This window comes from Cetorhinus maximus, unplaced genomic scaffold (genome assembly GCF_964194155.1).
Source record: "Cetorhinus maximus unplaced genomic scaffold, sCetMax3.hap1.1 HAP1_SCAFFOLD_2973, whole genome shotgun sequence".
NCBI lineage: Eukaryota > Metazoa > Chordata > Chondrichthyes > Lamniformes > Cetorhinidae > Cetorhinus > Cetorhinus maximus.
In genome coordinates this window covers 24474-34939 of record NW_027598903.1, presented here as the reverse complement: position 1 = coordinate 34939, position 10466 = coordinate 24474, and the positions used below count along the sequence as shown (strand labels likewise).

Genomic DNA, 10466 nt, shown 5'->3' with positions numbered 1-10466 from the left:
TGATGGATGGGCTGGGTTGGGTTGAAGTTGTGGGGCGCTGGCCGACAGGACACTTTAGGCTTTGGTTGTTCCGGACTGGGAGCTGTTCAGAGCCGCCATCTGCTGAATCTTCATGTTCAACATTTCAATCACCGCTGTGAGGAAACAAACATTTCAATTCCTCCTGTCTCTGCACCGGGTTCACCCGTCACTTATACCCGGGGGTCAGGGGAGAGAGAGAGAGCACCAACAGCCCCCGCCCTCACCCCCACTCCCCACCATCACCACCCCACGGAAACCCCCACCCCCCCCCATGGACACCCTTGCCCCCCACAGACACAGACGCTCACACACACACAGTCAGGCGGACAGGGACGTGCAGCAGACAGGAGCCTGTGGGCTGGCGTAGAGACACAGACAAACTCACCCACACACAGAGACAAAGACTCACTGTAATACACACAGACTCAGCCCCCCACACACATACACAGACCCACACACATACACAGACCCACACACACACAGACCCACACACACACAGACCCACACACACACACACAGACAGACCCACACACACACACACAGACCCCCACACACACACACAGACCCACACACACAAACAGATCCACACACACAAACAGATCCACACACACAGACCCACACACACAGACCCACACACACACACAGACCCACACACACACACAGACCCACACACACACACAGACCCACACACACACACAGACCCACACACACACACACAGACCCCCACACACACACACAGACCCACACACACAAACAGATCCACACACACACACACACACAGACCCACACACACACAGACCCACACACACACACAGACCCACACACACACACACACACAGACCCACACACACACACACACACAGACCCACACACACACACACAGACCCACATACACAAACAGATCCACACACACAAACAGATCCACACACACAGACCCACACACACACACAGACCCACACACACACACAGACCCACACACACACACACAGACCCACACACACACACACAGACCCACACACACAAACAGATCCACACACACACACAGACCCACACACACACAGACCCACACACACACACAGACCCACACACACACACACACAGACCCACACACACACACACAGACCCACACACACACACACACAGACCCACACACACACAGACAGATCCACACACACACACAGACCCACAAACACACACACACAGACCCACACACAGACAGACCCACACACACACAGACCCACAAACACACACGCCCCCCCCAAATAAAAATTGCATATTTCACCGCCCTCTCCCCCTCCCCCGGGCTGCTCACTCTGTCTCATGGTGTATTTCTCCTGTAGAGCCGGCTGGACTTTCTCGATCTGTTTGGTCAGGAAATCCACCTTCCTCTTGAAGAAATCCCGCGCTTCACTCACCGTCTGAGGAGAGAATCCGGAGTTATACCAGCAACTGCGCAGTGAGGAGAAACACCCACTGGACCGAGCTACCCCCCCCAACCCTGCGAGACATCCCTGGGAAACCCCAGTTACCCAGCACCTTCACCAACCCACCAATCCCAACGTCCTGTAGGCCACTGTCACGTCAGGAACAGGTCCATTTCCAGCAAGATCCCATAACCAGGATCCTCCGACAGTGCGGCTCTCCCTCAGCGCTGACCCTCCGACAGTGCGGCACTCCCTCAGCACTGACCCTCCCACAGTGTGGCTCTCCCTCAGCACTGACCCTCCGACAGTGCGGCGCTCCCTCAGCACTGACCCTCCAACAGTGCGGCACTCACTCAGCACTGACCCTCCGACAGTGCGGCGCTCCCTCAGCGCTGACCCTCCCACAGTGTGGCTCTCCCTCAGCGCTGACCCTCCGACAGTGCGGCGCTCCCTCAGCGCTGACCCTCCGACAGTGCGGCGCTCCCTCAGCTCTGACCCTCCGACAGCGCGGCGCTCCCTCAGCGCTGACCCTCCCACAGTGCGGCGCTCCCTCAGCGCTGACTCTTCCGACAGTGCGGCGCTCCCTCAGCGCTGACCCTCCCACAGTGTGGCTCTCCCTCAGCGCTGACCCTCCGACAGTGTGGCTCTCCCTCAGCGCTGACCCTCCGACAGTGCGGCACTCCCTCAGCACTGACCCTCCCACAGTGTGGCTCTCCCTCAGCACTGACCCTCCGACAGTGCGGCGCTCCCTCAGCACTGACCCTCCCACAGTGTGGCTCTCCCTCAGCACTGACCCTCCGACAGTGCAGCGCTCCCTCAGCACTGACCCTCCAACAGTGCGGCACTCACTCAGCACTGACCCTCCGACAGTGCGGCGCTCCCTCAGCGCTGACCCTCCCACAGTGCGGCGCTCCCTCAGCACTGACCCTCCCACAGTGTGGCTCTCCCTCAGCGCTGACCCTCCGACAGTGCGGCACTCCCTCAGCGCTGACCCTCCCACAGTGTGGCTCTCCCTCAGCGCTGACCCTCCGACAGTGTGGCTCTCCCTCAGCACTGACCCTCCGACAGTGCGGCGCTCCCTCAGCACTGACCCTCCAACAGTGCAGCACTCACTCAGCACTGACCCTCCGACAGTGCGGCGCTCCCTCAGCGCTGACCCTCCCACAGTGTGGCTCTCCCTCAGCACTGACCCTCCGACAGTGCGGCGCTCCCTCAGCACTGACCCTCCGACAGTGCGGCGCTCCCTCAGCACTGACCCTCCGACAGCACGGCGCTCCCTCAGCGTTGACCCTCCGACAGCGCGGCACTCCCTCAGCACTGACCCTCCGACAGTGCGGCGCTCCCTCAGCGCTGACCCTCTGACAGTGCGGCGCTCCCTCAGCACTGACCCTCCGACAGTGCGGCCCTCCCTCGGCGCCGACCCTGCACGGTGGGGTTCAAATCCAGGGAGAGGGGCTGGAACCCGGAACCTTCTGTCCAAGCAGGCGGGTCAGGGAGAGCCTTCCCGGGAAATCCTCGGAGTGAAGGGGACGGACAAGGGAACAGCGGCGAGAGGACAGAATACGAACGCTCGCTGGAGGGAGAACGGGGAATGGGTGAAGTGGATTTGGGCTCCCAGAGCCTTCGGACCGGACACTGGACAGGAACAGGGCAGGGTCCAGGCTCTGGGTCTGCCCCCAGTGGCCCTGGCGAAGGAACGAGAGGAGCTCTCACCTTTTCCACGTAGTACCCGGTGCCGACATCGATCAGCACGTGGTCAACGTCATCCAGCTTCCCCGGCACGTACATCTGCTTCACCGTCAAGGAGCACAGGCAACCATTACCCTCCCCACCCCACCAACTCCGCACACCCCGGAACCTTCCACAGGCGCCAAGGGATCACCCGGCTGCAGCCGCTACCCTCGTGTAGAAAACGCTCAGCCAACGTGCGCACAGGAAGATCCCAAACACAGCAACGTGGCCATGACCATCCGGTGATGTTGGCGGAGCGAGAAATATCGGCCCCAGTACACCGGGGACAAACTACCCCCCCGCTCTCTCCCTCAGCGCTGACCCTCCGACAGCGCGGGGCTCCCTCAGCGCTGACCCTCCGACAGTGCGGCGCTCCCTCAGCGCTGACCCTCCGACAGCGCGGGGCTCCCTCAGCGCTGACCCTCCGACAGTGCGGGGCTCCCTCAGTACTGACCCTCCGACAGTGCGGCGCTCCCTCAGCGCTGACCCTCCGACAGTGCGGCACTCCCTCAGCACTGACCCTCCGACAGTGCGGCGCACCCTCAGCACTGACCCTCCGACAGTGCGGCACTCCCTCAGCGCTGACCCTCCGACAGTGCGGCGCTCCCTCAGCGCTGACCCTCCAACAGTGCGGCGCTCCCTCAGCGCTGACCCTCCGACAGTGCGGCTCTCCCTCAGCGCTGACCCTCCGACAGTGCGGCACTCCCTCAGCACTGACCCTCCGACAGTGCGGGACTCCCTCAGCGCTGACCCTCCCACAGTGCGGCTCTCCCTCAGCGCTGACCCTCCGACAGTGCGGGGCTCCCTCAGCGCTGACCCTCCGACAGCGCTGCACTCCCTCAGCGCTGACCCTCCGACATCGCGGCACTCCCTCAGCGCTGACCCTCCGACAGTGCGGCGCTGCCTCAGCGCTGACCCTCCGACAGCGCGGGGCTCCCTCAGCGCTGACCCTCCGACAGTGCGGCGCTCCCTCAGCACTGACCCTCCGACAGTGTGGGGCTCCCTCAGCGCTGACCCTCCCACAGTGTGGGGCTCCCTCAGCGCTGACCCTCCCACAGTGCAGCACTCCCTCAGCACTGACCCTCCAACAGCGCGGCGCTCCCTCAGCACTGACCCTCCGACAGTGCGGCTCTCCCTCAGCGCTGACCCTCCGACAGTGCGGCGCTCCCTCAGCACTGACCCTCCGACAGTGCGGGGCTCCCTCAGTGCTGACCCTCCCACAGTGCGGCACTCCCTCAGCGCTGACCCTCCGACAGTGCGGCACTCCCTCAGCGCTGACCCTCCGACAGTGCGGCGCTCCCTCAGCGCTGACCCTCCGACAGTGCGGCACTCCCTCAGCACTGACCCTCCAACAGCGCAGCACTCCCTCAGCACTGACCCTCCGACAGTGCGGCGCTCCCTCAGCGCTGACCCTGCAACAGTGCGGCGCTCCCTCAGCGCTGACCCTCCCACAGTGCGGCTCTCCCTCAGCGCTGACCCTCCGACAGTGCGGCGCTCCCTCAGCACTGACCCTCCGACAGTGCGGGGCTCCCTCAGCGCTGACCCTCCCACAGTGCGGCTCTCCCTCAGCGCTGACCCTCCGACAGTGCGGGGCTCCCTCAGCGCTGACCCTCCAACAGCGCGGCGCTCCCTCAGCGCTGACCCTCCGACAGCGCGGCGCTCCCTCAGCGCTGACCCTCCGACAGCGCGGCGCTCCCTCAGCGCTGACCCTCCCACAGTGCGGCGCTCCCTCAGCGCTGACCCTCCCACAGTGCGGCGCTCCCTCAGCGCTGACCCTCCGACAGCGCGGCACTCCCTCAGCGCTGCACTGGGAATGTCAGCTGCTGGTTTTATGGTTGAAGTCCTGGCCTGGGACTGGAACTCAGCTGCACGGTGACTGTCTGAGGCTGCAGGCTCTGCGACCACCCAAAGGATACAGAACTTGTTAATGGAACCAACACATCCTTCCCTGAAATGGAGAGAGAGAGGGAGGGGTGGGTTAGAGGCACACATTTACCCGAGGGGTTGCAACCAGGCTGACTACTGGGGTGAGGGGGGCTGTTCCCCAGCCCAGCTGGAGAGACTACAACTGGGGGGGCGGGGCGAGGTGGAGGGATGCAGGATAAGGGGTCAGCCATTTCGGACTGAGACAGGGGGAGAGTTTGCCTCACTCGGGAGGGCTGGTGAACCTCTGGAATTCTCTACCCCCGTGGATGCCCTGTTGACGAGTATATCCGCGACTGTGAGGGCGACAGGTTTTCGGGGTGTAAGGGGATCGAGGGGGTGGGCAGGGAAAGCGGAGTCAAGGTGGGGGGGAATCAGCCACCCTCTTATTGGATGGGGAGGGGCGTGCTCGGGGGTCCGAGTGGTTTCCCGCCGCTCCCAGTGTTGTGTCGCTTCACTTGCGTTGCCCTAGCCTCCGGGGCTATGGGCCAAGGGTTGGAAACTGGGGTTAGTGCAGTCAGATCTCGGCTGACCGGCGCAGACACGAGGGGCTGAATGGCCTCCCTCTGCGCTGTAAAGCCCCATGGGAATGTTCTTCTGAAAGTGGAGCAAGGTGAGGGATGAAGTAACCGAGGGGAGGGGAGGGGAGGGGAGAGTCCGGCCGATTGGGGCAGAGGGTAAGACATTGAAATAAAGGGGGAGGGGGGGAGGGGAGAGGAGATTGGAGGGGGAAGGTTAGGGACATGGAGCGCAGTTAGAGGTTTAGGTGAGGGGTTAGAGGTTTTTGGGGTTAGGTGAGGGGATTAGAGGTTTATGGGGATAGGTGAGGGGGTTAGAGGTTTTGGGGTTTAGGGGAGGGGGTTAGAGGTTTTTGGGGTTAGGTGAGGGGGTTAGAGGTTTTTGGGGTTTAGGTGAGGGGGTTAGAGGTTTATGGGGTTAGAGGTTTTTGGGGGTTAGAGGTTTATGGGGTTTAGGTGAGGGGATTAGAGGTTTATGGGGATAGGTGAGGGGGCTAGAGGTTTTTGGGGTTAAGGTGAGGGGGTTAGAGGTTTATGGGGTTAGGTGAGGGGATTAGAGGTTTATGGGGATAGGTGAGGGGGTTAGAGGTTTTTGGGGTTTAGGGGAGGGGGTTAGAGGTTTTTGGGGTTTAGGTGAGGGGGTTAGAGGTTTTTGGGTTTAGGTGAGGGGGTTAGAGGTTTATGGGTTTAGGTGAGGGGGTTAGAGGTTTATGGGTTTAGGTGAGGGGGTTAGAGGTTTTTGGGGTTAGGTGAGGGGGTTAGAGGTTTATGGGGTTAGGTGAGGAGGTTAGAGGTTTTTGGGGATTGGTGAGGGGGTTAGAGGTTTTTGGGGTTAGGTGAGGGGGTTAGAGGTTTATGGGGTTTAGGTGAGGGGGTTAGAGGTTTTTGGGGTTAGGTGAGGGGGTTAGAGGTTTATGGGGTTAGGTGAGGGGATTAGAGGTTTATGGGGTTTAGGTGAGGGGGTTAGAGGTTTATGGGGTTAGGTGAGGAGGTTAGAGGTTTTTGGGGATTGGTGAGGGGGTTAGAGGTTTTTGGGGTTAGGTGAGGGGGTTAGAGGTTTATGGGGTTTAGGTGAGGGGGTTAGAGGTTTTTGGGGTTAGGTGAGGGGGTTAGAGGTTTATGGGGTTAGGTGAGGGGATTAGAGGTTTATGGGGTTTAGGTGAGGGGGTTAGAGGTTTATGGGGTTAGGTGAGGAGGTTAGAGGTTTTTGGGGATTGGTGAGGGGGTTAGAGGTTTTTGGGGTTAGAGGTTTTTGGGGTTAGGGGAGGGGTTAGAGCTTAATGGGGTTGGGGGAGGGGATTGGAGGTTTATGGGGTTGGGGTGCAAGGGGGTTCACACCCCGACACTTACCCGCGTTCTTTTTGCTAAGTTTGTTCAGACTCTCCTTAGACTCAACATATTTCGTCTGAACCAATTTCAGCTGCTGAATGGAGGAGGTTAGAAAGTCGGTCTCCTGGAGACAGAGAGTGAAAGAGTGATGAGAGAGAGAGACAGGCATAGAGAGAGAGAGAAACAGGCAGAGAGAGAGGGAGAGACGGGCAGAGAGAGAGAGACAGGCATAGAGAGAGAGAGAAACAGGCAGAGAGAGAGGGAGAGATGGGCAGAGAGAGAGACAGGCAGAGAGAGAGAGAGAAACAGGCAGAGAGAGAGGGAGAGACAGGCAGAGAGAGAGAGAGACAGGCATAGAGAGAGAGAGACAGGCATAGAGAGAGAGAGACAGGCATAGAGAGAGAGAAACAGGCAGAGAGAGAGAGAAACAGGCAGAGAGAGAGCGTGAGAGGGGCAGAGAGAGAGAGAGACAGGCAGAGAGAGAGAGAGACAGGCAGAGAGAGAGAGAGAGACAGGCAGAGAGAGAGAGAGAGACAGGCAGAGAGAGAGAGAGAGACAGGCAGAGAGAGAGAGAGAGACAGGCAGAGAGAGAGAGACAGGCAGAGAGAGAGAGACCGGCAGAGAGAGAGAGACCGGCAGAGAGAGACAGGCAGAGAGAGAGAGACAGGCAGAGAGAGGGACAGGCAGAGAGAGGGACAGGCAGAGAGAGGGACAGGCAGAGAGAGAGACAGGCAGAAAGAGAGTCAGGCAGAAAGAGAGGGTCAGGCAGAAAGAGAGGGACAGGCAGAGAGAGGGACAGGCAGAGAGAGGGACAGGCAGAGAGAGAGAGTCAGGCAGAGAGAGGGACAGGCAGAGAGAGGGACAGGCAGAGAGAGGGACAGGCAGAGAGAGAGAGGGACAGGCAGAGAGAGAGAGGGACAGGCAGAGAGAGAGAGACAGGCAGAGAGACAGAGAGAGACACAGATTGAGAGAGAGAGAGACACAGGCAGAGAGAGAGACAGAGATTGATTCCTGACCCACCTGGGAGTGGACACTGACCACCCACCCAGACTAACCCCATACCACCTGGAATTGACCCTGACCCCCTGGACTTAGCACTGAGCCCCCGGACCTGGCACTGACCCCCTGGACCTGGCACTGACCCCCTGGGCCGGGCACTGACCCCCTGGGCCGGGCACTGACCCCCTGGACCGGGCACTGAGACCCTGGACTTGGCACTGACCCCCTGGACTTAGCACTGAGCCCCCGGACCTGGCACTGACCCCCTGGACCTGGCACTGACCCCCTGGGCCGGGCACTGACCCCCTGGACCGGGCACTGAGACCCTGGGCCGGGCACTGAGACCCTGGACCGGGCACTGACCCCCTGGACCTGGCACTGACCCCCTGGACCTGGCACTGACCCCCTGGGCCGGGCACTGACCCCCTGGACCGGGCACTGAGACCCTGGGCCGGGCACTGAGACCCTGGACCGGGCACTGACCCTCTGGACCGGGCACTGACCCCCTGGGCCGGGCACTGACCCCCTGGACCGGGCACTGACCCTCTGGACCGGGCACTGAGACCCTGGACCGGGCACTGACCCTCTGGACCGGGCACTGAGACCCTGGACCGGGCACTGACCCTCTGGACCTGGCACTGACCCTCTGGACCTGGCACTGACCCTCTGGACCTGGCACTGACCCCCTGGACTGGGCACTGACCCCCTGGACCTGGCACTGACCCCCTAGGCCGGACCCTGAGCCCCCTGAGACTGACCCCTGACCCCTGTACCTGCTCCAATTGGCTCCTGAGCGCCTCCAGCTGCTGGAGCGGGAGCTCAGCCACATTCACCGTCTGCGCCATGACACCGGAAACCCGCCCAGGGCCGACTTCCGGCGGTGCCCCACACACAACCCGTCCCCTGGAAACACAGTCATCCAAGATACAGCGCCGCCGGCAGGCGGGGAGGAGGGACTGCAGTCATCCAGACACAGCGCGGCTGGCAGGCGGGGTGGCAGAACTGCAGTCATCCAGAAACAGCGCCGCGGGCAGGCGGGGAGGAGGGACTGAAGTCATCCAGACACAGCGCCGCTGGCAGGCGGGGAGGAGGGACTGAAGTCATCCAGCCACAGCGCCTCTACACGGCGGGGAGGAGGGACTGCAGTTAGCCACATACAGCGCCGCCAGCAGGCGGGGAGGAGGGACTGCAGTCAGCCAGGCACAGCGTTGCTGGGAGGCGGGACTGCAGTCATCCAGACACAACGCCGCCGGCAGGCGGGGAGGAGGAACTGACGTCATCCTAGCACAGCGCCGCCGGCAGGCGGGGAGGAGGGACTGCAGTTATCCACATACAGCGTCGCTGGGAGGAGGGGAGGAGGAACTGCAGACACCACCAGAGCGCGCCGCCGGGAGGCGGAACTGCAGACACTCTCAGAGAGCGCCGCCGGGAGGCGGGGAGGAGGAACTGCAGACACTCCCAGCGAGCGCCGCCGGGAGGCTGAACTGCAGACACCACCAGAGAGCACCGCCGGCGCGGGGAGGAGGAAATGCAGACACTCCCAGCGAGCGCCGCCGGGAGGCTGAACTGCAGACACCACCAGCGAGCGCCGCCAGGAGGCGGAACTGCAGACACTCTCAGAGAGCACCGCCAGGAGGCGGGGAGGAGGAACTTCAGACACCCTCAGCGAGCGCCGCCGGGAGGCTGAACTGCAGACACTTTCAGAGAGCGCCGCCAGGAGGCAGGGAGGAGGAACTTCAGACACCCTCAGCGAGCGCCGCCGGGAGGCGGAACTGCAGACACTTCCAGCGAGCGCCGCCGGGAGGCTGAACTGCAGACACTCCCAGCGAGCGCCGCCAGGAGGCGGAACTGCAGACACTCCCAGCGAGCGCCGCCGGGAGGCGGAACTGCAGACACTCCCAGCGAGCGCCGCCGGGAGGCGGAACTGCAGACACTTCCAGCGAGCGCCGCCGGGAGGCTGAACTGCAGACACTCCCAGCGAGCGCCGCCAGGAGGCGGAACTGCAGACACTCCCAGCGAGCGCCGCCAGGAGGCGGAACTGCAGACACTCCCAGCGAGCGCCGCCGGGAGGCAGGGAGGAGGAACTGCAGACACTCCCAGCGAGCGCCGCCAGGAGGCGGAACTGCAGACACTCCCAGCGAGCGCCGCCAGGAGGCGGAACTGCAGACACTCCCAGCGAGCGCCGCCGGGAGGCGGAACTGCAGACACTTCCAGCGAGCGCCGCCGGGAGGCTGAACTGCAGACACTCCCAGCGAGCGCCGCCGGGAGGCTGAACTGCAGACACCACCAGAGAGCACCGCCGGCGCGGGGAGGAGGAAATGCAGACACTCCCAGCGGGCGCCGCCAGGAGGCGGAACTGCAGGCACCCCCAGCGAGCGACGCTGGGAGGCGGGGAGGAGGAACTGCAGACACTCCCAGCGAGCGACGCTGGGAGGCGGGGAGGAGGAACTGCAGACGCCGCCGGCACGGGGAGGAACTAATAACCTCAGTAACCCCCAAAACATAAATACCCCTAACCCTG

At 62.4% G+C, this 10466-nt stretch overlaps 1 protein-coding gene across 1 annotated transcript; it reads right to left on the bottom strand.

Moving 5' to 3' along the window:
* Positions 1-8861, bottom strand: pfdn5 (prefoldin 5). The gene is made up of 6 exons (XM_078537777.1): positions 8719-8861; positions 6968-7070; positions 5093-5124; positions 3159-3233; positions 1334-1439; positions 1-134 (listed from the first exon to the last, which is right to left on the bottom strand). The coding sequence occupies exons 1-6, from the start codon at positions 8788-8790 to the stop codon at positions 55-57; spliced, it is 468 nt and encodes a 155-aa protein (XP_078393903.1). The 5' UTR covers positions 8791-8861; the 3' UTR covers positions 1-54.
* Positions 8862-10466: the final 1605 nt, after the last annotated feature.

Excerpts from the sequence above, each read along its gene's own strand:
- pfdn5 (XM_078537777.1), bottom strand. The coding sequence starts at position 8,790 with ATGGCGCAGACGGTGAATGTGGCTGAGCTCCCGCTCCAGCAGCTGGAG. Across the intron at positions 7,071-8,718 it reads TCAGGAGCCAATTGGAGCAG|GAGACCGACTTTCTAACCTC; the intron begins GTACAGGGGTCA and ends CTCTGTCTCCAG. Across the intron at positions 3,234-5,092 it reads TGGTTCCATTAACAAGTTCT|ATGTACGTGCCGGGGAAGCT; the intron begins GTATCCTTTGGG and ends ACGGTGAAGCAG.